General features: G+C 43.4%; 1 protein-coding gene across 5 annotated transcripts in view; it reads right to left on the reverse strand.

Moving 5' to 3' along the window:
* LIMCH1 (LIM and calponin homology domains 1) overlaps positions 1-27,990 on the reverse strand; it is a 264,731-nt gene that overhangs the window by 139,864 nt on the left and 96,877 nt on the right. For 4 of the 5 annotated variants that reach the window (XM_040418931.1, XM_040418932.1, XM_040418933.1 and 1 more), the window contains exon 3: positions 11,012-11,081. In XM_040418931.1, the coding sequence (XP_040274865.1) occupies positions 11,012-11,081 (70 nt within the window). Of the gene's footprint in view, positions 1-11,011; positions 11,082-11,954; positions 12,088-27,990 lie in introns of those variants that run through there. The other variant, XM_040418934.1, reaches the window with a different exon arrangement.

A 27,990-nucleotide genomic window follows, 5' to 3' on the forward strand; every position in this document is an offset into this window, starting at 1 on the left:
CCTGGGCACATAGGCCCTTCTTCCACATAAGAAGGTGACACATTTTGCTTTATCAAGAAATCTGGGCAGAAGCCTCTCCATGAACCAGAGCCACCAGGGGCTCCCATTCTGGTGGCCCAAGGCTGTCCCATGTAGGTCCTTTGAATAGTCACATCGTACTGTGGACACTGCAGTGAAGCTGAGCAGTCGACGTCCCACTCACCATTAGATAAAAGCCACCCAAGATCTCAACTCTGGGGCCAAATTGTCACAAGATATTACAAACCTGCATGGTATCAATGATAAATTGGACCAGAGCTTACTGCTAATACCAGTTTCTCAGAACCGAGGCGACCGGTAGAGCTTTATACTTCAAGCTGCCACTGGTCTCTGCAGATGACTATTTGGACACACTACTCAGGTTTTAGATAATACATCCGTATAGCCAACGGTACTTACATATCCTCTTCTAATGAAGATATATTTAAAGAAAATGTGTCACCAAAATATTTTTCAGCCAGTTAAAACCAGATAGTGACACATGGGGGCAGCACGGTGGCTCAGTGGCTAGCACTGGTGTCTTGTAGCACTGAGGTCCTGGATTTGAATTGGACCAAGGACAACATCTGCATGGAGTGTGTATGTTCTCCCCGTGTTTGGGTGGGTTTCCTCCGGGTACTCCGGTTTCCTCCCACACTACGAACACATACTGATAGGGACCTTAGATTGTGAGCTCCATAATAACATCTGTAAAGAGCTGCGGAATATGTCAGAACTACATAAGTGAGAACATTTTTTAAATCTGTTTTTATTTTCTAAATGCAGATTTTTTTTTACTTCATTTCCTGAATATGGACGCTATGGGGGAAGCCATCTCGACTGAACTTTTGTTAACAGCATATAGAGATATGTTACAGCAGCCACATGGGCCATAGACACAATATCTGTAAGGGACTCTATTGACTGAGAGTTTTCTCGGCATGCTCTGTGTCCTGTGCAGAGGTCATTGTACAAGGACAGAATAGATCAGGTTTAACAATCACCTAAATGGAGGATCCGGTCTTATCTATACACAGAGGTGATATCATTACAGGCATGATTAGAATAACAGATAAGCAGGTAACTGCAGTACAGTGATCTGTACAAACCAAGAAGTAGGGCCCATTATTAGGCCTAGTGCAAAAACGGCAGGATTTTAGGTTATTTTATATAGATATTTAACATAGAAAATTTTAAATATCAAAAAAATCTTTTAAAAACATGATTAAAATAAAAACACGATTTAAACAAATAGTTCATTTTCTGATGGCAGTTTACCTTTAATGTGTATTAAAAAAAGCCCTGACCCCTCTCCTGACATATCTGTTTTAGAAACTACTTGCATTCCCCATTTTGAAGTATCTATTTTTATGACTCTGAGGCCTCTTTCACACTACCGTTTTTTTTTTCCGTTTTGCGGTCCGTTTTTTGCATTCCGTATACGGAACCATTTATTTCAATGGTTCCGCAAAAAAAACAGAATGTGTTCCGTATGCATTCCGTTTCCGTATTTCCGTTTTTCCGTTCCGTTGAAAGATAGAACATGTCCTATATTTGGCCGCAAATCACGTTCCGTGGCTCCATTAAAGTCAATGGGTCCGCAAAAAAAACGGAACACATACGGAAATGCATCCGTATGTGTTCCGTTTCCGTTCCGGTTTTTTCTGAACCATGTATTGAAAATGTTATGCCCAGCCCAATTTTCTCTATGTAATTACTGTATACTGTATATGCCATACGGAAAAACGGAACGGAAAAACGGAACGGAAAAACGGAACGGAAAAACGGAACCGAAACGGAAACAAAAAAACGGATCCGTGAAAAACGGAACGCAAAACACTGAAATGGACATACTGTAGTGTGAAAGAGGCCTTATGACTATGATGCGCCATTTCTTTATTATTCCTGCTAGAAGTTATAAAAAAGAATTACTAGCAGTTTGCAATGAAGGACCACATGGATGTTACCAGTTTGCGGTGTGTCCCCCAATCAGTGTCAGACTGTGCAGGGACACACTCCTGGCTGGTAACGCCCATCTGGACCTTCATTGCAAACTGCTGGAAATTCATTCATAACTTCTAGCAGTAATAATAAACAAATGGAACAACATACAGTCATAAGAATAGATGGTTCAGAATTGTTATTACATGGGGAATGCAAGTAGTTACTAAAACAGACGTCAGGAGCGGTGACAGATTCACTTTAATTCAATGATGCTTAAATTAAAGGGAATCCATCATCAGTTTTATGGTGTCCTAACTAAGGGCAACATAAACTAGTGACAGGTCCCCTTAGCAAAATGCCGGGTAACTTTCTTTAATTGATTCGAATGAACATGGCGAACGAGTCCCCATATTCATGAGCTCCTGGCTCTGCCCACCCACCTGATAATTTGTATGGGAAAAACCTGTCAATCACAGGCAGGTAGGTGGGTAAAGCCGTGAGCTCATGAATATCAGGACTCATTGGCATGTGCTGGAGCTGTTAGAACCTAGACGCATAAAACTGCTGACAGATTCCTTATAAGAAGATGTTGGAGATTACAAATTAAATTGCTTTATTTTCTTGAGACAGCACCATTAAAGAGAACCTGTCACCGGTTTTTAGCCATAAGAATCATCGGCATCCTGAGATAGTTCTCCCCCCACCCTAATCATCATAGTTTTGTTTTGTTTTTATTTTTTAAACACCTCCAAGTACTTCTTTTACAGACCACTTTTGCTTTTTTTAAGTTATATAAATTAAATGCTCACCTCATCACTTCCCATTCCTAACCCCACCTCCCGTTATAAGAGTGACAGAATCTAAAGATCCTACCCTCCTCCAAAACTCACGTCCCAAATCCTGCACATGTGCAGAACCAGTCACCTCCCTTACTGATGAAAAAAAATCTAGAATATTTGCGATTACGAAGTGCCGATATTCGCAATAAAAATTCACGATTAGAATATTCGTGATCAACATTACTGCTGATCATATAATGTATACTGCGCAGCTGCGAGACTTGGAAGGGAAGAGGTGGAGATGAGCAATCGTAGAGAGTGTGTCTCATTTGGATCTGGAGAACTTTGGCAGGCTGCTCTCTGGAAAAATAACTGAAATAAAGTGGCCTAAATGGGAGGAAACGCTCAAAAACCCCAAACACTGTGGCGTGTTTATAACCGGGGGAGCAATCCCCAGCAAAAATGCATACAATGGAGGATGTCGGCAGCGGACCACATGCACCACAATGGCATCCTACACAAGTGTCAGTTGCATATCATTGTGGTGCACCTTTCGCAGTAATTTATGTATTTTTATATTTGCATCCACACACTATCCCATCTTGTGTAGGATGCCATTGTGGTACTTGTGGTCCGCTGCCGACATCCTCCATTGTATGCATTTTTGCTGGGGATTGACGTTAGCAACGGATCACATGCGGAGGAATTGCTCCCCCGGTTATAAACACGCCACAGTGTTTGGGGGTTTTGAGCATTTCCTCCCATTTAGGCCACTTTATTTCAGTCATTTTTCTTTATATGTTTGGTGCCATTGCGTACTGCTGGTAGCCTGTGTCACCTGGTAGCCTGTGTCACGTGGCCTGTTATAGGGGGGGCTTACAGCCTTCTCATCTCTCCCACTACCTGAGTGATCTCACTATGGAGGTATGTGGGAGCTTGGCTGTAAGTTGTATCTTAGCACCTCTCAGGCCGTGTTCACACACCGTAGGTAGTCTAATGGTAGGAACCCGTGCCACGCTGAGATACCTGGACGGTGGTGCAAAAGGCCTCCGATGTGTTCCTGACTGGAATACATTGGCTAAAGTCTCAGCTCTTAACATCAGCCTGAGGGATTAGCCAGAACAGCTTGCTGGAGACCTGGGCTTCAGATGTCAGGCTAGCCGGAATCAGAGAATGCAGTTCATCCCTATTTATCTGATACAGCCATGGTCAGCAGGGCCAAGATCTACTGGCGAAAGAAAGTAGACGCTGCGATTCTCAAATGGCATAAAAACCCTGTAACAGACAGGTGGTCGTGCTGCGTTGGGAGTATTTCTCGGAGCACCGCGATCATGGCCCTTGGTGATCACAGAATAATAAACCTGCATTACATTATGTTCAATTGCTATAAATATGTGATTTCAACCCCCACAGCTGGTTTAAAAGCTCGGAGAATGTGGTCTCTCCATCTGCACGTAGTCCCAGATTTTACATTGCTTGACTCAGTAGGACACAAATGTGTTCCTGTTTGCCATACACTTCAATCACGGCGAATATCAAAGACATACAGTACATAACAGATGAGGAAATAATAGGAGCACTTTCACAGGAAAGACTGCTACGGAACAGGCCTTATGTCACATCAGATTTTGAGATAAGAAAGCTGAACACATATGGTAAATGTGATAACATGGTATATTTGGGGAATTGTCACATCCTTCACTACAAAATCTGCGGATTAATATTATACAGCAATTTTCCTAGGAGATGTGTGATGGCCATAGCTTTCTATAATAGACGATTGAACCCATAGTGATCGGCTGCCTGTCTTCATCAGACATCCCCTTTATGCCTCATGCACACGACCGTTGTGTACATCCGCGGCCGTTAATCCGTTTTCCGTTTTTTTACGCGGACCCATTGACTTTCAATGGGTCCGTGGAAAAATCGGAAAATGCACCGTTTGGCTTCCGCGTCCGTGATCTGTTTTTTCAGTCCGTGAAAAAAATATAACCTGTCCTATTTTTTTTCACGGACAACGGTTAACAGACCCATTCAAGTCAATGGGTCCGTGAAAAATCACGGATGCACACAAGATAGTCATCCGCGTCCGTGATCCGTGTCCGTGATCCGTGTCTGTTTTTCCTATCATTTTCAATGCAAACTTGACTTAGTTTTTTTTTCACTTTTCATGTCCGTGGATCCTCCAAAAATCAAGGAAGACCCACGGAAGAAAAAACGGTCACGGATCACGGAACAATGGAAATCCGTTTTGCGGACCGTAAAAAAAAAACGTGTGCATGAGGCCTTAAAAAAGCAGTTCTAGGAAATGTTCCCGAAACTGTTTCTATGGTCTAAACAGAGCATGTATTGATTTGCCTATTAATTCCCTAATATTTAGTAAGGCTCTAAACCAGAGTCTTAAAGAGAATGTGTTATCAGAAAAATGACCAGTTTTGGGTGATGTAACATTAAATTTTCTATGTCACCAAAGAAAAAAAAGAAAAATCCTAAAATCCTGCAGTTCTTGCACTAGCCTAATCATAGACACTATTTCCAGGTCTATACAGATCACTTTGAGGCAGTCGTCTCATTATAATCACAGGCAGGATTACAATCACAAATATTTATAGATAACACCATTCACAATAGGCGATATACGAGAGCTGATCTGCCCCCTCCTGACCTCTGCACAGGTCTCACGGGGCTTGCCTACTGTGTCTATGGCCCAAGGTGGCTGCAGTAAAGCAATTCTCTAGATGCCGTTAAAAACGGCTCAGGCAAGATGGCAGCCTCGATAATCATGTTTAGGAAATAGAATAAAAAAGTAAAATAAAAAACTATAATCAGAAATAAAAAACTATTAGAAAAAAAGGATATGTGTTACTATCTCGTTTTTACTGGCCGGACAGGTGGACACACATGGAGCAAATGTATTGTGTATACGATTCGGGAACAAACTGTTCGTTTAGGTGCAGCTTTCATCCCTTCTGCACGGGGACGGGCGACGACCCCATAAAGATTCACTTACTGTAAAGTACTACATTAGTTCTCATGTAAATTCCAAACCCAACTGTGTACACGCACTTGGGCACAACACGTGCTTTCTATATGTGCTGTGTGACTATCAGTGGGAATCTAAGCAAAGGCAAGATTTAATATTAGACGTGTTAATGGGGCGATAACTTCCTTCAGATTATCTCTGAGACATAGAACGGTCAGAGGGGCACATTTACTAAGACCGGCTTTTATGCCAGTCTTAGGGCTGTATTACACCAACAGATTATCTGACCAATTCTGGTCTAATCGGACCAATAGTTGGTGTGTATAACAAAAGTTCTGCGTGTGTAAATGGCCATCTGACCAATGACTGTCCGATAATCTTTCGGTGTAAATGGCCATCTGACACTGTCCGATAATCTTTCGGTGTCAATGTACCCTTAGTTTCGCCCTTGTGCTGCCTCTAAAAACTGTCTAATTTTTGATGAGGTGTGTGCCTCGTCATATATTAGGTGCATCTTAGGCTAAGGCTCTTTTCACATCACCGTTTCTCCTTTCCGTTCAGGAGCAGGAGAACGGAAAGGACGGATTCTGCAGATAACTTAGACCTAACTGAGCATAACAGACCCTAAAGACCCCATAGACTATAATGGGATCCGTTCGGTGTCCGCTCAGAATATGATTTTTGAGCGGAGACGAAAGTCCTGCGTGCACTACATTTGTCTCCGCTCCAAAATCATCTTCTGAGCGGCTGAACGCTGATGTACTTGTGCCTGGAGGAACACCTACTCCAGATCCAGGCTAGTGTAGCTTTTTGCCAACATTTATGCCGGCATCCAGTCGTAGAAAATGAGTTGGGGCTGAGACTCCAGCAGTGGTACGGTCCCCAAACACGGCACGAAACTGTCCGTGCGACTAAATATTGTCACACGGTCGGCTAAAAATAAGACGTAGTCGCAAGTATCTTAATAAATGATCCTCAGGGTCTTGAGACTTTGCTAATATCAAGTGAAAAGACATTGCTTCCTAAGTGAAAGGCGACTATTGGATACATGGTCGTCAATGTCACACACTCCTCTGGGAAATCACATCAAGCAGGGATTACTGTATGCTAATGCCATTATCAGGTAATTAGAGACAATTGTGTAATAGCATAATGCCATAAAGAGGAGAGCTGGCAGGTCAGTGCGTGGTATAGCACCGGTCTGAACAGCAGCCACACTGCATGGACTGCTTTTTAAAATGGACAACTGTAGTGCTGGATTAACACAGCCCTGGTTTTTTTTTTTGTTTGTTTTTTCAGACCAATTATCGGGAAAAACTATAAATTTTTTGAAATATAGTGACATGGAAAGTAAAATAAAAAAGTGACCAAAAATTAAAACACACAAAAATGTGATTTTAACAATTAGTCATTTTTTGATGACACATTCCCTATCATGGGAATCTGTCAGCTACTTTAGCTGTATATAACTAAAATCCAGCGAGACCTTTGTGCAGGTAATCCATCCAGCTAAACACCCCAAAAGGAAGTTTGCTATTTATGCTAATGACTATAAAAGTGCCTAGTGGGGCGTGATTAACTGTTCCAAAGCCCACCTCTTGTAAGAGCCCAATCCCACTTCTTCACTTGTGCCCAGTACCTTCTCGCGCAAGCACAGAACAGGCGACGGCCTGCGCATGCCCACCCCCTTCTCTGCACTAGGCATCTGACACTGTGAAGCTAAAGAGCATGCAACAAGCGCCTCTGATGCCACAATTACTATGCTCGGTGCATGCTCTGTAGCTTAAAGGGCTCATCCAATAGTACAAATACCCCCCACAATGCCCAGGCCCTCCTATAGACGATACTTACCCGGTCCCCGGCACCCGCCTCCCTCCAGATCCCTGCACGGCCACTGCTGCATCTCCCCGTCGCATGGATCAAAACATCCAGCGAGGGGGGAGCAGCCAATAGCAGGCAGCAACAGTGACCAGCCTCCTTAGCGACACCCGCGACACTAGGGAGGCTGGTCACCATCGCGGCCTGCTATTGGCTGCTCCTCCCTCGCCGGATGTTTTGATCGATGCGACGGGGAGATGCAGTAGTGGTTGTGCAGGGATCTAGAGGGAGGCAGGTGCCTGGGACCGGGTAAGTATTGTCTATAGTAGGTGCCCAGGCATTATGAGGGATATTGTACAAGTGAAGAAGCGGGCTTGGACTGTTACAGGAGGCGCCCTTAGGTTTCTGGAACTCTTAATAACTGGGCACTTAGCGGCTTATTAGCATAACCAACAAACTTCATTTTCAGGCATTTCGCTAAATGGATTACCCACACAAAGGTATGGTTATAATACATTGGCTTCAGTTATAAACAGCAAAAGTAGCTGACAGATTCTCTTTTTAGGTGCATAAAGGGGTCAAAGAGAGGGTCCCCTGCCCACGATCCCTCTCTGTTAGCAAAGCGACATTAGTTTGCACTTCAATCCCTCACCATTTCAAAGAGGGTGTTCTGGGGATTAAATGCCGCTGACCTACTGACCAAGTGCCACAGCCACTTCAAACAACTGATCAGCAGAGGTGATGGAAGTCAGACCCTTAACAATCAGACCTTGATAACCTGGTCATCAATTAAGATCTCTACTTGTTGTCAGAGAATAGGAATGTTTTTGTTAGTTCCCGGAACCCCTGATATTTTTTTGTCTGGCCACACACTCCCTTTGCTGTGGTCACTCCAGTGTAGTTGTAGTATGCTCCTCAAAATTAAAGGATGACCATGTAATACAAGGAAGGGTCCAGTCCAACCAAATGCTAGTTACTTCACTCCGTGTGCAGGACTGGACTTGATCAGGTTTCTTGATGCAGTTTTTGAAGACAAAATCAGAAGTGGATAAAAAAAAAAAAAAAAAGAGAAATAGCATCTGTCCTTAAAGGGGTTGTTCCATCTCTCTGTTTCCAAGGTGAGATGGGACAAGGTGCTGATCCTTGGTAGCTGGGCTTATGGTAACAGCCAATCAGGCCGGTGCTCTGCTGTTTCCTTAAAGGGGTTGTCTCACTTCAGCAAATAGCATTTATCAGAAAGTTAATACAAGCCACTAATGAATTCATTGTGATTGTCCATATTGCCTCCTTTGTTGGCTGGATTTATTTTCCCATCACATTATACACTGCTCGTTTCCATGGTTATGACCTCCCTGCAATCCATCAGCAGTGGTCGTGCTCGCACACTATAGAAAAAAAAAAGCACCAGCCTATGTGCGCTCCCACGGTCCTGGCCACCACAGAGGCCGGCACTTTTTCCTATAGTGTGCAAGCACGACCACCACTGATGGATTGAAGGGTGGTCGTAATTGCTGGAATAATGAATATATATCTGTCACCTCTCTTGACATGTCAGTTTTAGTATCTACTTGCATTCCACATGTTATAACAATTCTGAAGCATCTATTCTCATGCCTATATTGTGCCATTCCTGTATTATTCCTGCTAGAAGATTACAAATAAATTGCCAGAAGTCTGCAGTAAAGGTACTGCTGAGTGTTACCAGTAGCAGGTGTGTCTGACTCTGTCCAATCAGTGTTGCTGGTGTCAGACGGTGAACAGACACCCCCCCAACTGGTAACACCCGTCTGTACCTTTACTGTAAGCTGCTGGCAATTCCTTCATTATTCTAGCAGGAATAATAAAGGATTGGCACAACATAGAGTCATAAGAAAATATTTTCCAGAATTGTTATTACATGGGGAATGCAAGTAGTTACTAAAACAGACATGTCAGAAGAGGTGACAGGTCCTTTTTAAAGAGGACCTTTCATGGGTCCAGACATTATAAAATAAGTAGAACGTTATGTAAGGCATAAAGCAGGGATCTAAAAGCGCTTACTATTTTTCCTGGGCGCTGCTCCGTTCTCCCCCTGTGCCCCTGTTAAATTCTCCCGCCTGGTATCCTAATTAATGGCATCGGAACAGGGAGGAGGAGACGCCAGGGTTTCTCAATGGATGTTTCCTTCTCCCTGTGACGCTCTCTGCTGTGATTGGACCGCACTACAGCCAGGGAGAAGGAGACACCCCTTAGGCTGGGTTCACACTTGAGCGTTTTACAGCGCGTTCAAACGCGCTGTAAAACGCTCAACACATGAAAACCAATGCTTCCCTATGGCCCTGGTTCTCACTTGAGCGTTTTACAGCGCTGAAAAACGGGCTGTAAAACGCCCTACGCTCAAACAAGTACTTGAGCTTCTTTGGGGCGTTTTGACGCGCGTTTGTGGCCATAGGACATTGCAGTCAATCACACAAACGCGCGTCAAACGCGCGTTTACTATTGCAAAAAACGCTCGTCAAAAACGCGCGTCAAAAACGCGCGTTAAACGCGCATATCAAAGACGCTCAGGTCTGAACCCAGCCTCAAGAAACCCTGGCGTCTCCTCCTCCCTGTTCCGATGCTATTAATTAGGATACCAGGCGGGAGAATTTAACAGGGGCACAGCAGGCGAACGGAGCAACGTCCAGGAAAAATAGTAAGCGCTATTAGATCCCTGCTTTATGCCTTACATAACGTTCTACTTATTTTATAATGTCTGGACCCATGAAATGTTCCCTTTAAGATACTTTCCTCACTGTTAAATGAAGAAGACCTCTGTCCACATGCTCTCATGCTCTATGGCAACCAATTAGATTCCACCTTTCATTTTTGACAGTTCCTTTGGAAAATGAAAGGTGGAGTCTGATTGGTTGCTATGGGCAACTGAGCCAATTCTGCTTTACACCAGTTTGATAAATGACCCCAATAATTTGTCAAGAGGCAAATAACTGTTAATAAATTAGTCATATCCATTGCACTCCATGCTCCAAAAACTCCTATGGTGTAGGGGCTGGTGTAGACTTGAGCCATAACTTATCCCAGTTTCTGGAGTAAGTCTATAGTAAATATGGGGGGCCCACAGGAAGTCTCGCCTTTCCAACAACTTTAAAAAAAATGTCAAGAAGTTCACAAAGCCACAAATTATGGCACAAATATTGTGTGAACCATAATTTGCACCTTTTTTTTTTACACACCACAGCAGTGATGTAAAAGCTTTCATAGATGTCATGTATAGTGTGTTATACAACATTTCCCCGTCTTTGATCTGAAATGGGGTTGTTGTGACAAGATAACCCCTTTAATACTAACAAGCGGAGTTTTCTCATTGGACAAATCTTTAAAATCTGGTCTGTCATTAGAAAATGATGCCAGGCTACAGTCCATACCAATCCATGAACTGCGATTCTAACAAGATCGTTGCACATATATTTACAGAAATAATGGTACTTACCAACCCGGCAATGGGTGTAGGTAGTCTATTAATCTTCTTTATTAGTCCAGGCTTGATTGCGTTCAATAACCTGCAAAATGACGTACAAAAAAGGTCACACACACAGAACATGGATTTATAATTCATAAAGGAGTTATATTACTAAATTCTACACAACCAGCTATAAAAATGTAATACAGCACTATGGGTAAACAGCAGCTATACAATGGAAGCAGGAGGTCAGATCCATTAGGCTTCAACAACCACGCAAGTGATATAAAGGTTCATGCACATTGGCGCGGAGCCCGCATGGCGACGTACACACCTTGTCCAGCTTCTATGGAGCCTACAGGTTTTATCATACTCCACGTGTAGCAAAAAATTCTCCCATAGAAATATTTCTCCCATAAACATTAAAGGGAACCCGTCACCATGAAAATTGAGTGCAATTGGCAAGAAGCATGTTATAGAGCAGGAGGAGCAGAGCAGAATGATCTATAAAACTTGTAATGCATTCATTTAAATTTCTAGTCTTTCTAAGCCCTGCACCGATGTCTCTGAGCCCTGTCGGTCAACTGCTAACCACACAGAGACTACTCCAACGCAAGGGAACCACCAGGCTGGTACCTCCTGAAGTCCAGATCTCTGCATAGGGGGATAAAGGGTAAATGACATTGGACTGCCAGAATAATGCCCTTAAGTTTAGCGCAAAGCCAAATGTGTTGGTTAACACAGTGGTTCTACACCCACTGCCGTAACACCTCTTCGCTTTTATATGGATGTCAATATATAGATGATTTACAATCTGTCTTGGCTGGGTGCTGGAGATTTCATGTTTAACCACCATAACATCATTAGGACTATGTCCACGCGTTTTAGCTAGTAATGTCCCAGCATCACTTGACAGTCCCAGAAGGATCCAAGGGAATGACTCAACGTCCTTGGAGAGCCCCGGTTTACCTACATCTGCCGTATAATAAGTTTACTTCATGCAGAGTTTTGTTTTGTTCTTTTAAGGTGTGGTGGGAATTTTCTTCTTGGACTCGAGTACAAGCTGAGATTCCTCCCTAATTGTTGGGAACTTGAAAAAGCAGCTGGTTCTGGCAGGGTGACAGAGATTACTCCAGTGCTGCCAACAACATCCAACTCTGCGGGAAATCTCCTCAAAAATCTCCCCTCAATGAACCACAGATTAGAAAATCCTGACAACTTGTCTTGCTCTTGAAAACACAAACAAGAAAAAGACTGATTCTTGGAGAGCTGGGCTAATTCTAATCGGGCTGAGCAGGCTGAACTGTATGAAGAATCGTGATCCCAATGTGTTAGAAATTGTTCCAAGTAACTAAGGAAGGAAGGAAACTGTAACACATTATAAAAGGCTCTCAAATTAATAAACTTATGGCAATGAACAATCCCGAAGCCCCCGCTTTTCTAAATGTCAACAAATTGAAAGCCAGACTGCAGCTTGGCAAATTAATAAAGAAAATACCAAACTGAGATTACAAATTACATATTCCAGAAATATTAAGATATGACCAACTACATTCCAAATATATAAAGGTACAGCCACCTACATTCCAAATATATAAAGTACAACCAGATTTATTCCACATATATAAAGATATGAACAGGCATATATATAAAAGGTATGGTCAGATATATTACACATAAGTAAAAGCACAACCATAACACCAGATATATTACACAAATATAAAGGTATCACTAAACTAACCGATATCTACATCACAGAGCAAGAGGCCCTGCATATTTCACATCACAATATACAGTAGGAGTGAAATCCAAGGGGAAGTAGAGGCTGTTTATAGAAGTTGCTTGGTAGCAAGCACCTGAATTGTGGTCCCTTAGGCCTCTTTCACATTCTTATTCTTATGTTCTGGTAGAGAACAGCCTGCCGAAGCTCTCTGGATCTGGCTTAGCCAGATGTTACTATGTGCCCCCTGGCCGCTTTGACTATAATGGGATCCAGCAGAGATCTGGCCATTTGGATTATTAACATAGTGGCAGCTGAAATCTATGGGCCCTTACTGTCTCTCATGTGCCTCTGATTTTGCACAGAGGTACAGTATAGGCCCATAAAATTCTATGGCTTTCATATTTAAAAAACTAAGATATGCACCAACAGAGGTATAACAGAGTGCCTGCAGGTCCGTACTACACCCCCATCCCATGGAGTGCCTGGAGAGACAAAGAAGATGGTACCCAAATGAAGAAATGTTTCTTTATGTGTTCCTGGCTAGGTCAACTTACCATAAAGGGTTTGTCTAGTACGGTATATGTGTTTTAGCAGTATTCTAAAAACATAAAAAATAACCAATTCTCATTTAGGCTGCCACTCCAGTTCCCACCGACATGTCCTCTGCAGCCAAGTCTCAATGGTATCATCTTCTTTGAGAGAACTACCCCTCAAACGACCATTTTTCAATGTACATTTGGGTGGTCTTCTCAAAAAGGTTTCATTGTATATACAGCTGTGTGCCAAACTTTTGGGCACCCCTAGGTCTATGGCAAAGCAGCAGCAGAGGAGGAAGAGAGACAGCACGTGTGCACTGTGCACACCGTCTCCTCATACAGCTGATTGGCGGAAGTGCCGGGTGTCGGACCCCTGCCCATCTGAAATTGAAGACCTATCCTAGGGATAGGTCATTAATATAGGAGAGCCTGGAGAACCCCTTTAAGCAATGGAGCCTCTCTAAAATCTGCACAATATCCTCAAATGTGGCCAAAGGGTGCTGTATTTCTCTCTTGCAGCTTTCTGCATCACACTTTTTTTGCGACTTCCCCCTATATGACAGACTAGAATACGTTACTTTCTTAGGTTGCCGATTCTCTCAAAACCAGTAAAGTCAATAACCCTTACTATAGGCTTTACCTTTCACTGACTTATATACTTCAGCACTCTTGTTTGTACTGGTTGCTGCGCAGTTTTCCTTATTTCTCACTTGTTTTCCAGGGCTGTTATCTGCTTGTCTGTTGCTGCACTCTCTCACATAGCTTGTTTCTCTGGCTTTCAACCACACACTGACTCCAGCCACCAACCAGCCACACCCGAATCACTGTAACTAAGGCCCGTCACCCCCATAGAAATGCCTATTCTTGTCCGCAAGCTGCAGACAAGAATAGGACATGCTCTATCTTTTTGCGGAGCTGCGGACCCAAAATCGGAGCCGCGCTCCGCAATTGCGGCTGCAGACAGCACACTGTGTGCTGTCCGCATCCATTCCGTCCCCATAGAGAATGAATGGCTCCGCACCCATTCCGCAAAATTGCGGAAAGGATGCGGACCCATTTTGCGGACGTGTGAATGGAGCCTAACAGGCTGGCTCTCTGATGGTGGGGTGGTAAAACGTGCCCCAGATGCTGGGCATCAGGGAGGGCATCTACAAGGCACCCTGTTTGGCCTGGGTATTTAGATACAGGGATAGGACAGATGGCTGCATAGAGGACAGCTTAGCTACAACTATATATTAACTTGAATATACAATGAATATTAAGCCATCTTGAGTTAAAGGGTTTCTCCAGGCTACAGATCAGTGGGGGCCCAATGCCTGGCAGCCCCCCCCCCCCCCCCCTTGATCAGCTGTTTCAGACTACTGTGGGACCAGAAACTATACAGTGTATGAAGCAGGAGGAACACAGCTCCATACACCGTGCAGTGGCCGTGCCAGGGTACTGCATCTCAGCTCCCATTCAAGTGAATGATAGCTGAGTTTCGGAAACTAGATAGTGGATAAAGCCTTCTACTTCTTACACTGTTACACAGCTGATCAGGAGCATTTGTCAGGTGTCGGACTCCCACCAATCTGATATTGATGACCTACTCTGCGGATAGGTTAGCAAGGTCTGTAGTCCTGAGAACCGCTTTAACCCTATATTATTCTTGTTACAGAGCATCCTGTGGGACATAAAGCAGCCATAGGCTGCTCTTTGTGTGTTGCTCCTGACTTGCATCTAAGCTCCAATTAAATAAAGGTGGGCTTTTAAATCTGTATTGCGTGTGTAGTGAACATTCGTCTTTACTTGGATTTATCACAAGTTACGCCAACCTCTGATGAATCTATACTTGTGTACTGAGGAGTTGCCATGAGCTTTACTCAAATTCTAAAAATTCTTTACTTTATGAGTTGAGGCAATTCCAACAATAGAGCATTAAGAAGCAAATACTTTGTGACCTCTCCAGTTATTAGGCAGGTGCAGGCTGTTTTAGGACGGTCTGTATCTACAGCACTGTCTCTCAAGAAGTTGTAAATTTGAATTTGACTTTTACTTTTTGGCCTACTTTTTTGTTAAAAGGGACCTGTCACCGCTCCTGACATGCCTGTTTTAATAGTTTCATGTATTCCCCATGTAATAACAATTCTGGAGTCTCTATGTTGTACCATTCCTTTATGATTTCTAGTAGAAGTTATGAATGAATTGCTAGCAGTCTGCGGTAAGGGTACAGAAAGGGGTGGTAACCAGTTGGGGCTGCGTCCCTGTACAGTCTGAAAACGGCAGCACTGATTGGATAGAGTGAGACTGTGCAGGTACACACCCCCAACTTGTTACCACGCCTCTGTACCCTTACTGCAGACTGCTAGCAATTCATTCATAACTTCTAGTTGGAATAATAAAGGAATAGCACAACATAGAGCCATAAGAATAGATGTTCCAGAATTGTTATTACATGGGGAATGCATGAAGCTACTAAAACAGGCATGTCAGGAGCGGTGACAGCTCCTCTTTAAATCAATCTCAAAATTAGGCACAGAGCCTCTCTATAATAGTGATGTGCTTAGGAAAATGACTTATTTAAAATCATTCCAGGAATTACAAATGTTTCCAAGTGACCATACAACATTTAGACATCAACAGTGCTATGAATTCCCCTGGAACACAAAGGGTTATGCCACCGCATCGCATCCTACAGTGGTTTTTAATGAACTAGCTTTCTGCGCTGCTTTTTGGGATGAACAGAGATTAAAATAGCTTATTTTTGACTGAAGAACAACTTAATATCTGAAAAGCCTTCACGTTATTAGTCTTATATGGATATTCAGTTCTTCGTTTAGAATGGGTCCAGTTCTAGCAGATTAAAACTTATCTGTCCAACTATGACATCACTCTTTCCAAATTTGATTTTTTAACAGAAAGCTCTATGTAGGGGCAGCAGTAAGCCATTTATTGGCAGGCAGACAGAAGCTGTATCCTGGCAGAAGAATGTACGTGCAGAAAAATGTATTGGTCTCTAATGCATTAAATAGGCTTATTCAGTCACAGTTAAAATTCTGCAACCAAGATTTTTAGTCTATTTGTTCAGGATATTTTGGGCACTGGAGAAAAACAAGACTATAAATAAGGTTCATGTGATAAAATCTGAAAAAAATGCAGGAAAATATTTACATGCAAGAGGTAACGTTATTAGGCCCTATTCACATAGAGGAGATAGTTTGGTACTCCTATTTTCATATTTAGAAGGTGGAGGTCCCTGTTCTAGAGGGAGGGGCAACTACAAAGCGCGTCTGTCACTCTGGAGGACCCAGAATAAATAGCCAAGTAATGCTTAATCTCCCCTGCGGGGGCGCTTAACAGAAAACTAACACTTCTTGACATGTTTCTCCGCAGATCACAGTGTGTTGCTTGGGGCCCTTCTAACAAAAAAAGTCATTGTCTAAAGCATAGCATCCAAGTAGAAATTAAATACACTATACAAAGTATAACTAAACTTGGAACTATTTGCCGTGCCTCATAAAACCTGAAATGCCTTTATGATGAAAGCCAGAACTACATATTGTGAAGTTCACACGCAGCACACATTAGTTTAAACAGGTTCCCTTAAAAAAAAAATATTTCATGAAACTTAATCGATATCATCTTTTAGCAATAACAAATAATGGATGATCATCTAGGTCAAACAGGTGTTTATATAAAGGGAAGATCAGGCTTGAGTGCTGTCAAGACTCCTGCTCTGCCCCATAGTTCAGTACCAGGTCCGTCTTTACAGAAACCACCAATTTTGGCATTACCAGTCATCCACGCATATTTGATATTCAGCATTCGTTTGGCCTAGGTAGAGGGGGGAAAAAATGGATCCACATTTCCAATTATTTTGTTCTCAAAGGAGATAAGCCACCACCAGAGGTGTCTGTATGCCACATATTCCCTTCTCCCCACTTGGAACATATTTATGGTCAGGACCAGGGCCGGCCTTTGGGTTGTGCGAGCTGTGCAGCCTCACAGGGCGCCATGGCAACAGGTGCGCATGGCGGCCAGGCTGTGCCAACAGCGAGGAGGCTCCCTTACTACTTCATATGACACAGCTGTGTCTGTCTCACAACTTGCACACTTCTCATTTAGGAGATTCGAATCCGACGAATCCCAGGCATAGTCATCTGTATTGCTGTCCTCAGGAGAGGGAGAGATGTGTCTGCTGGGATTCAAACCCACGACCTTCTGTATCAGAGGCAAAGCACTTACACACACAGCTATAAGAGCTGCATAGCCACTCACTGAAAAAATATGAGACTTCTGCTGGAGACTCTGTTATAGCTGTTATAGCCAGTGTACATCTATATACATGACAGCTGCCCCAACACACCCAGCACTGCTATATCTCTATATGACAGCTGCCTCAGCACACTCAGCCCTGCTATATCTCTATATATGATAGCTGCCCCAGCACACCCAGCTCCGCTACATCTATACACATGACAGCTGCCCCAACACACCCAGCACTGCTATATCTCTATATATGATAGCTGCCCCAGCACACCCAGTCAGCTACATCTCTATATATGATAGCTGCCGCAGCACACCCAACTCTGCTACATCTAATACACATGACAGCTGCCCCGGCACACTCAGCTCTACTATATCTCTATATATGATAGCTGCCCCAGCACACTCAGCTCTACTATATCTATATATATATGACAGCTGCCCCTGCACACTCAGCTCTGCTATATCTATATATCTATAAGTATTACTATACAGTAGATAGATATATAGAGATATAGCAGGGCTGAGTGTGCTGGGGCAGATGTCATGTGTATAGATGTAGCAGGGCTGGGTGTGCTGGGGCAGCTGTCATGTGTATAGATGTAGCAGAGCTGGGTGTACTGGGGCAGCTATCATATATAGAGATATAGCAGTGCTGGGTGTGTTGGGGCAGCTGTCATGTGTATAGATGTAGTAGGGCTGAGTGTGCTGGGGCAGCTGTTATGTGTATAGATGTAGCAGAGCTGGGTGTGCTGGGGCAGCTATCATATATAGAGATATAGCAGAGCTGAGTGCGCTGGGGCAGCTGTCATGTGTATGGATGTACACTGGCTATAACAGAGTCTACAGTAGAAGTCTCATATTTTTTCAGTCAGTGGCTATGCAGCTCTTATAGCTGTGTGGTTAAGTGCCTTGCCTCTGATACCGAAGGTCTCGTTCGAGTCCCAGCAGAAACTTTTCTGAAATACACAAGCACTGACTCCATATATGGACATACAGCGCGGGACACAGGTCGGAAGAGGCTGCATCTCATCGCTGACATGGAGGTAAGTATAAGTGTTTATTTATTTTTTAAATACCCGACTGTTACTGCCACATGGGGGGAGCGGGAGGCACTTGATACTGGCACATGGGGGAGGGGGGTTGGCATCTGATACTGGCACATGGGGGGGGTTGGCACTATGATACTGGCACATGGGGGGGAAGGAGAGAGGCACTTGATACTGGCACATTGGGAGGGGGGAAGATGGCACTATGATACTGGCACATATGGGGGAGTGGGAAGGAGAGAGGCACTTAATACTGGCACATGGGGGGGAGATGGCACTATGATACTGGCACATGTGGGGGGAGGAGAGAGGCACTTGATACTGGCACATGATGGGGGGCATCTATGGGGACACTTACTGGCACATTATTTGGGGGCATTATGGGGGTCCCTTTTTACTGGCACATTATAAGGCCCTTAATCATACCCAGTGTCACCCATAGCCAGTCTACTGCCCCCCTTAATCATACCCTGTCACCTTTGCCCAGTCCCCTGCCCCCCTTAATCATACCCAGTGTCACCCTTATCCAGTCCCCTGCCCCCCTTAATCATACCCAGTGTCACCCTTATCCAGTCCCCTGCCCCTTAATCATACCCAGTGTCACCCTTATCCAGTCCCCTGCTCCTTAATCATACCCAGTGTCACCCTTATCCAGTCTCCTGCCCCCTTAATCATACCCAGTGTCTGTCACCCTTAATTTAAGGGGGGCAGGGTCTAATTGAGGGGGCAGGGGACTGGGTAAGGGTGACACTGGGTATGATTAAAAGGGCAAGGGACTGGCTCTGGGTGACACTGGGTATGATTAAGGGGGGCAGGGGAATGGGTAAAGGTGACAGGGTATGATTAAGGGGGGCAGGAGACTGGCTATGGGTGACACTGGGTATGATTGTACTTGTTTGCACTTGCACTTAAATTATCTGTAATTAAAAAAAAATGTTTGTTACAAAGATTGTTTTGTATGTTTAGGTGAACGGGGAGGGGGCCACAAGATTAGCTCGCACAGGGCGCCTGAACACCTAAGGCCAGCCCTGGTCAGGACAAGCTAATTTCATATGAAGGGGGGAAGGGAAGGATAGGAGGAATAGATGTCAGCCAACAACTACTGAAAGAGTAAGGCCACCTTAGTGCAGACTTGACGACTACCATGGATGTGCTGCCTGGCAGCCCTATTTAACAGACTGAAAGTATTGAGCAACGTATACATAGCAACCAGTAGGCCACAATGGTCAGTTTAGCCTAAAGGTGGAAGTGAAAGGTGGTAGTCAGGTCCTGCCATTCCAAAACCTATCCTATGTATTCACCCTATTTCTAGAGAACACTTTAAAGGGTTTTTTTGGGACTTAAAATTTGATGACCCATATGGGTCATCGATATCTGATCGGTGGGGGGGATCAACTCCCAGCATTTATCAGCTGTTGGAAGGCGCCATGGTGTTTGGATGAGCTGCGGCCTCTTCCTTGACCTGTGATGTTGATCAGTCACACGGCCTTTCTGCAGACCATTACCATTCAATTAAAACCAAACTGAGATGGAATACCAAATGCAGACACTATAGAATGTACAGCGTTGTGCTCGGGGTAATATAAATAGGCTGCAGTGTTCTTCGGAGCACTGCTGCCCATTCAAACAGATGATCTACAGGGGTGACATAGGTTGGACCCCCACTAATTACATATTGATGAGCTATCCTGAGGATAGCTCATCAATTTTAACACCCTAAAAAACCCTCTAAATACACCAATAAAAGAGGTTGGGTTATTGTACCTTGTTTTTCTTAACCCAACTTCATTTTAGTGGAGCTGCGGAGATCTTTCTAACTGGTATCACGAAGTGGTGGCCAGCCAGACATTTACCATGCAGTGCATGGTGACCATTCCTGTAAGAAACCTGAATATACTAACAGGGCATACAACAGGGGTTGTCGTCATAAGACAACACCTTCATGGTTATATCAACTTTAAGAGATCTTTAACTATCATTTACTAAATCTACTGGTAATGCATGGGTAAGACTCAACATGGCCACCGCCTCATAATCAGTTATCTGTAATCATTTTTACCATTCTTTGTTGGTTGCTGTGGTAAAGTAAGTCTCATTTAGAAAAACTACTTACATATAGCAATGTAAACATGCCGCTACAATTATACTGAACTTTTCTAGGTTCATATATTTCTTTGATTTACTTTGGCTGTGACTTCTAGATCTGGTATTGTAACTACAATTTCTGGCTTCTGGCGATTTGGTCTTGTATTGCTCTCCAGGTTGTTGACGTCTGGCGTTCTCGGCACTTCATTTAAGTATATCACAACAGCTTAATTGAACGAATAAAGCTGTGATGGTTAACCTCCAGCCCTCCATCTATGGTATAAACTATGACTCCCAAGATGTACACTTGCTTGGCTGTTCTCAGAACTCCATAGAAATGAATGGAGCATGCTGGGAGTCGTAGTTTCACCACAGATGGAGTGCTGGAGGTTAGCCATCACCGGAATAGAGGCTAAGGTCAGGGATATACAGTTTTGTATAACTTGAGACATAAAATAGTGCCAGGACTGAGAGTCCTGTTCCTCACACACAAACAGTGACTGACAACATTTTTGTAGTGGGGGGAGCAGGACTCTGGCCTCTCTCTAGGAGTCCTGGGAACTTGCAAAGGAAATGATACAATAGATTTGCCACAGGAATCTTACAATCCTATGAAAGTCATGATGTTCTCCACACTGAGCAGCTGTCTGCATGATGTTCTAGGTGTGTCAGGTGAGGATAATATATTTCATAGGTGTCAGCTTTACATTTATCACATCTAGGTGACTCCTAGAGAAACCAGAGAGTCCTGTTCTTCACACACAAACAGTGACTGACAACTTTCTTGTATTACTTTGTATACAGAAAAAAAAACTGAGTGGGGGGAGCAGGACTCTGGCTCTCTCTAGGAGTCCTGGGAGCTTTTTACATTAAAATACAGAAACTACTAAAAAGCATGTATTCACTATATTTCTCCTATCTATGTTCTCTCAGAAAGGAGACCTGAACGATCCACTTTAATATTGCAATATTGAGATTCCACATTTTTCACAGTCAAATAAGGAACAAATATAAAATCTGATATTGAGAATCTTCTTCCTTGACCAGATCCTACACATTAAATCCCCTTTCCAAAAGGAGAGCAGCAGCATCATATAACAGAAACATGGCTTGTGGTTCCCAAGAAGCGGATTTGAATCCTCAAAAACTGGGGTCTTTCTGGCATCACCTTTCTAAAATCATGAAATACAAAACACCTTAGAAGACGGAGCTTTACAGGACACAGGGCTTCACCGTTTGCAAAGGAAATGATACAATAGATTTGCCACAGGAATCTTACAATCCTATGAAAGCCATGATGTTCTTCACACTGAGCAGCTGTCTGCATGATGTTCTAGGCGTGTCAGGTGAGGATAGTATATTTCATAGGCGTCAGCTTTACATTTATCACATCTAAGTGGCTGCCACATCTAAAACTTGGCTCTAATCTTAAACTGAGGCTTACACATCAAATATCATCCACTTGAATTATGTCATTAGAACATAAGTATGGTTGTATTCACACGTTTTGGTTTCCAGAGCTCATTGCATTGTGTAGATTAGGCCAAGGATTGTGCACCTCTCCTCACTGAGGCGTAGATTTTAGTTCACGCACCGCATACTGCAGCTAATTTATGACGAGGTGGTGTAAATCAGGCACAGCATCCGGCAGTGCGCCTAATTATCACAGTCCGGTGTACGCTACCAGGCTATGATGATAAATCTGTCCCTATGTATCTGGTAATGTATGGCACTAACTGGCATCTATACATAGAATATGGGCGCTTTATGGCTATGGCTGGATACAGCATGGCACTCTCCAGGGACAGTATGGTTATATGGCAGTTTATTCATACATAAATATGGCAAGGACTGAAAAATTGGCAGTGGCACGGTAGGCATAACATACACTGCTCTGTTTTCTAACAGGTGATGGTTCATCAAAAGTGAACTCAGCGAACCTTAGACATTGATGCCCTATGCTTGGGATAGGTCACCAATATCAGATTGGTGGGGGGGTCGGACACCTGCACTCCCACTAGTCATCGGTTTTGGGCAGCCACTGGCGCTGGAAACAGTGGATGGTGATAGCAGCAGAAGGCTCTGTTCACTATGTGGTGGCGATGCCAGGGTACTGCATCTCTGGGATCGGCCAAGAAAAGCCGATTGGCGACGGTGCCGAGTGTCGACTCCCGCCGATCTGATACTGATGATAGGAAGTTAATATCGTAATCCCCAAAACCACATTAAATCTTTACTTGCACAACACTCTTTTTGGAAAAGGATTCTGCAAGCAAATATGCATATTCACCTGCTGCAGAAACTTGACATCCTAATTACCAGCCACTTCTGAATTTTGGTGTTACTTATACGGAAGGAGCGTAACACAAACAGTCTGGGAGTTGAAAAGGTGTCATGTAATAAGAGTATAAATGCCGTCACATAATTAATTTACCACAATCACATAATTGAGTGATAAAATATTACACAACATAGAGAGGCCTGCAGGGTAATTAATTCATCCTCATACCTCATCAACAAGGTATTCCGTTTTTCATTTCCTTGCTGGAACATAGCATGTTCCTTATGATCAGCCCATACGGTTATTTTCTCCTTGGCCAGACAGGCATTGGTGCAGAGAGAAGGCTCAACATTTCCAATTCTAATTTCCCAGGGTATTCCTTAAACTCTTGAAATGAATAAAACTTTCACTCAGGATCTCTGCCCATCAACCCTACTCAGTCTGTTACTACAGATCATAAAAGTAGCAAACAGAGCTTTAAAAATTACTTTCTTACAGCTTTATACGCTGCATTCCTTAAAAATCCCCTTTACGTAATGCTAAAAAGGCTCTTTATGATGTGCTATACGGCCTCTTCCCCTTTGTGTCTCACTTCTGTGGCGTGATCAAATGAATGCCAGTTTCCTCAAGCCTAAAGTCAACTGCTCTGCGCAATTAAACACTTCATCTAAATTTCAGGACGTTGCAGTCATTTTTAATAGACGACTTAAAGCTTAAAAGAGATGTCACTCAATATTCATAATGCTTCGTTCAAGAATATATTCGATATCTCCATACGTAGAAATAACCCAGTTATCAGAATTGTGCCCTAACGTCACATTGACCATAACACAAATGGGCAGAACAAAATGGTGAATGGCACAGGTATCTCTAGAACGAGGAGAGAGAAGCACTCTCTCCTCACTGCAGAGGAGTCCGTAGACTTTCTACTGATCTCATCTCCTACATTGAGGAGAGAATGCTCAATGCACAAACGCTTATCTCTCGTCCTAGCGACTTGTGGGGGTCTGAGTGCTCCCATTGGCAGATGTTCAGGAGGTATACCTTTTTTCGCATTTTATTGAAAAGCATAGTGGACTACTCTTTTCAATACAAAGGTGTCTTGCATAAAAAAAAACACAGAATGCATTACGCTTTTTTTTTTTTAAGTTGAAGTATATGGACAGTATATGAAATTTAATGGCATATAGTCACCTACTTCAAAGCTCTTTGGTCACCATATGCATTGGCAGATTTTCCTTGACTATTGAGGAACACATTTTAAGGTTTCTTTTATATAAAAAAAAACCTTCATTATTGTATAATTCTATGTAATATGAGTTTAAATTTCCATTACAGCCAGTGTATTTATACCATACGAACAGTCGAAACAAGGATCAATACAGGAACATCTCTTGATTTATAGAACACCCTGCAGCACTATCTGGGTTGTCTATTACTCGCAAAGACCAGTGCAAATTAAAGTGGTTTTCTGAGATTTTGATACTGATTACCTATCTTCAGGATAGGTCATCAATATCTGATAGGTGGGGGTCGGACACCCGGGACCCCATCGATCAGCTGTTTGAGAAGGCACTGATACTCCTGTGAGCAACGCGGCCTTCTTGCAGCTTTCCATGCACAGTGCCGTACATTGTATAGCGGTTGTGCTTGGTATCAAAACTCAGCCCCATTCACTTCCGTCCCCATTATAGTGAATGGGGCCAGAGCGGACCTCCGGCAGCACACGTGTGCTAGCGTTGGTGCGGATCCGGCAGGCTATTGCCTTGCCGGACAATCCTAACGCTAGAGTGAAAGACGCCTAAGCTGCGAGAAGGCCGCAATGCTCACAGGAGCGTCGGTGCCTTCTCAAACAGTTGATCGGCAGGGGTCCTGGGTGTCAGACGCCCACTGATCAGATACTGATGGTTAGGTCATCAGTATCAAAATCAAGGAAAACCCCTGTAAATGGTGTTCTCTCACTTCAGCAAATGGCATTTATCATGTAAAGTTAAAACAAGGCAGTTACTAATGTATTGGGATTGTCCATATTGCCTCCTTTGCTGGCTGGATTCATTTTTCCATCACATTATACACTGCTCGTTTCCATGGTTACGACCACCCTGCAATCCAGCAGTGGTGGTCGTGCTTGCACACTATAGGAAAAACCTCAGGCCTATGTATACTCCCATGGTCCCGGCCACCAGAGAGGCCGGTGCTTTTTCTTATAGTGTGCAAGCGCTGCTGGATCGCAGGGTGGTCATAACCATGGAAATGAGCAGTGTATAATGTGATGGAAAAGTGAATGCAGCCAGCAAAGGAGGAAATATGGACAAGCACAATACATTAGCAACCGCCTTGTATTAACTTTACCTACAGGATAAATGCTATTTGATTAAGTGAGACAACCAATTTAAGCAAAAGAACCCCAAAAACTAGAACACAAAAAATGTGAGTAAAGAAGACAGGAATGTATAGAGATATTGAAATATTATTGGCAAATGGGCAATTTCTATACTCAAGATAGACCACTTCATAGTCCCATGTCTTACCCGATTTGTTAACTATAACCACTGGGAAAGATGGCTGACAAGCAGTATTGCTGCCACTATACAATGTTATCACAGAGTTCATCACCCTGCTTTTCCAAACCTCTGTATGGCAAGCCTGCAACAAAGAAGTAGATGGGACTAAATCACTGTAAAAACCATGGTGCCAACCACAAAATGTATAGTGTTTCCTTTATGCCCTGCAGTAATAGTGTCCATGTCACGCCTTGCCCTGTAAATGTGCGGAGATCTGTCAGACTGGCTGCACATGTCTGACTTCTCTGTTTGTTTTGATTTGGGTTTGAGCTGGATTCACCTTCCCTCAGGTGTACTGTGTTTCATTGTTAGTGAGACTATTTATCCCTCCTTCCCCCAGTGGCCTGTGCGGGTTATAGTTCTTTCCTGGGAGCTCTTGATGTGTGGTGGATCGTCTGCTCCAGCTCTGCTCAAGATAAGTCCTCTCCGTTATTTCCCTTTGTGGGTTTTATCTAGGCCTCTAGGGAGACGCTTGCTTCCTCCTGGTTTGAAGAAGAAGGTTGCCTCTTCCCTTTTCCCTGCTGCTTAGGGTTTGCCCAGGGTGTTTAGGTTTAGGCACGAGGGCATGTGCATATCCACCATAAGGGTATGCACATGGGCACAGCAGTTTAGGGAAAGCTTTTAGGGATCGCTAGGAGGTGACCCTTTTCCCCCTAGCTTTTGGGCATAGTTATTTGTTCTGTTTGTTTTCCTGTGTTTGGTTATTTCCCTGCTTACCTACCTATTGTGACAGTCCATTTAGTGCTCCAAAAAGTGATAATTGTCCTTTTTTCCCCATCTGCACAATAGAAATTCATTCTTTTTGTCCTCTTGAATAAATAAAAAACCCTTTGCTCCCCATAGCAAATATATCCTCCTTTGTGCCCAGGCACAGTAATATTCTTGTTATGGCCCACTGTAGTAATAATGTACCTCTATAGCAAGACTCCCTCTTTGTGCCTTCTACAACATAATTGTGTCCCCGAAGGTAATAATAGCTCCTTTGTGCCCCACAGTAATAGTGCCCCCACAATCATTTTCTCTTCGTTCCCCTTCCTAGAGTCCTCCCCCGACAATAATAGTGCCTACAAACACAATAAAACCTAATACTTACCTTACTCTATTTTCAAGTCAAGTGGATAATTTCTTGTCTAACAAACTCGCAGGCAGGCAGCACAATGCATCGCTGCACTGCACCATCGGTGCTGGCCTGTATGTGGCCCTATCATCTCATACACTACAGGCTTAAACTGTGGTCTATTTGAGTGCATGCCAGTACCAAAGGCTCCCTGCATCACCATAGTATTTAAAGGGGTTATCCCATGACTAATGTAAAAAAAATGAAAATCAGATCATATAGTACATGGCTTTCTAACAAAGCTAGAACCAGCCCTGTACCTCACATGGATCCAGAGATCTCCCTATTCATTGCTCTGCTAGATTTATGTCAAGCGGACAGCTCAAGGGGCGTGTCTTTTCTGCTGCAGCTCAGGGGGTGTGTCCATGCTCTCCCCATCACAGCTCAGGAGGCAGCTGAAGGCTGAAACTGAGCATGTGCGGCCGTCTCAGTGAGCAGGACAAAGAAATAAGAGAAAGAACAAACAGCAGGTGGCGCTATACAGATATATTTTTATTAAATAACTCAATGGCTATGCTACATTTTTAATTACATGCAATTACAAAAGTTTTCAGATCCAGGTGCTGGTTTCAAAACTGTAGAATATTGTTTTGTGGGACAACCCCTTTAATTATCCACCATTGTATTCAACTATATCTGCATCCTGAGAACATGGATACAGCCAATTATTGCAGTCAGCCAGGCATCTGAACTAAACATTGAGTGCTGAAAACTACTGAAAGTGCTGAATCACTAGCACACCAACTACAAGATTTGAGATGTTATGTTAATGTAGTCTGACAAAGTTTATCTTTGACATGTTCTTCTTTAGCCTCCTGACTTCTCTTATAGTTACTTAATTTCCCCATTGAGCAATGTCTAAAATAGTGAAATATGTCCACATTTATATAAACATGAAGAGACCATCAGGTCGTAACAGCTGCCAATTTGTTAAGAAAGGAAGAGCAGAGGAGCCTTTGAAGAGGTTTGCGAGCTACAGTGCTTCATCAGAAAGCTTCTCTGTCACAGGATTAGCTAATGACAAGACCATACAGTAGACACTTGTCCTCTGGATGATGAAAGTTTTGTCCTTACGCCAAGGGAAATGGTGAGCTACTGTATCATATCCCCAAATTGAAACCTTGACTGTCAAAGTCACCCCATCCCAGCATGATGGCCCCACCAACTGGAAACATGGCCCTGGCTGGCTGCCATTAATGAGAGAGTGATGACCTCGCTGAATATGCTAATCTTTCCTCAAGGCAACATATGTGTCCACTAGAATGAATGCAGACAGAAAGTCCTTTAGAATACTACTCTCTGTTTGCGGTGTTCTTTTTCCTACCTCTCTCAATGTGGCGCCCATAAGTGCTTTTGAATCTCTTTCCATTTTTGAGACTGATAAATTTAAGTTCCCCGGAGGTTCCACT

This window comes from Bufo bufo, chromosome 2, assembly GCF_905171765.1.
Source record: "Bufo bufo chromosome 2, aBufBuf1.1, whole genome shotgun sequence".
NCBI lineage: Eukaryota > Metazoa > Chordata > Amphibia > Anura > Bufonidae > Bufo > Bufo bufo.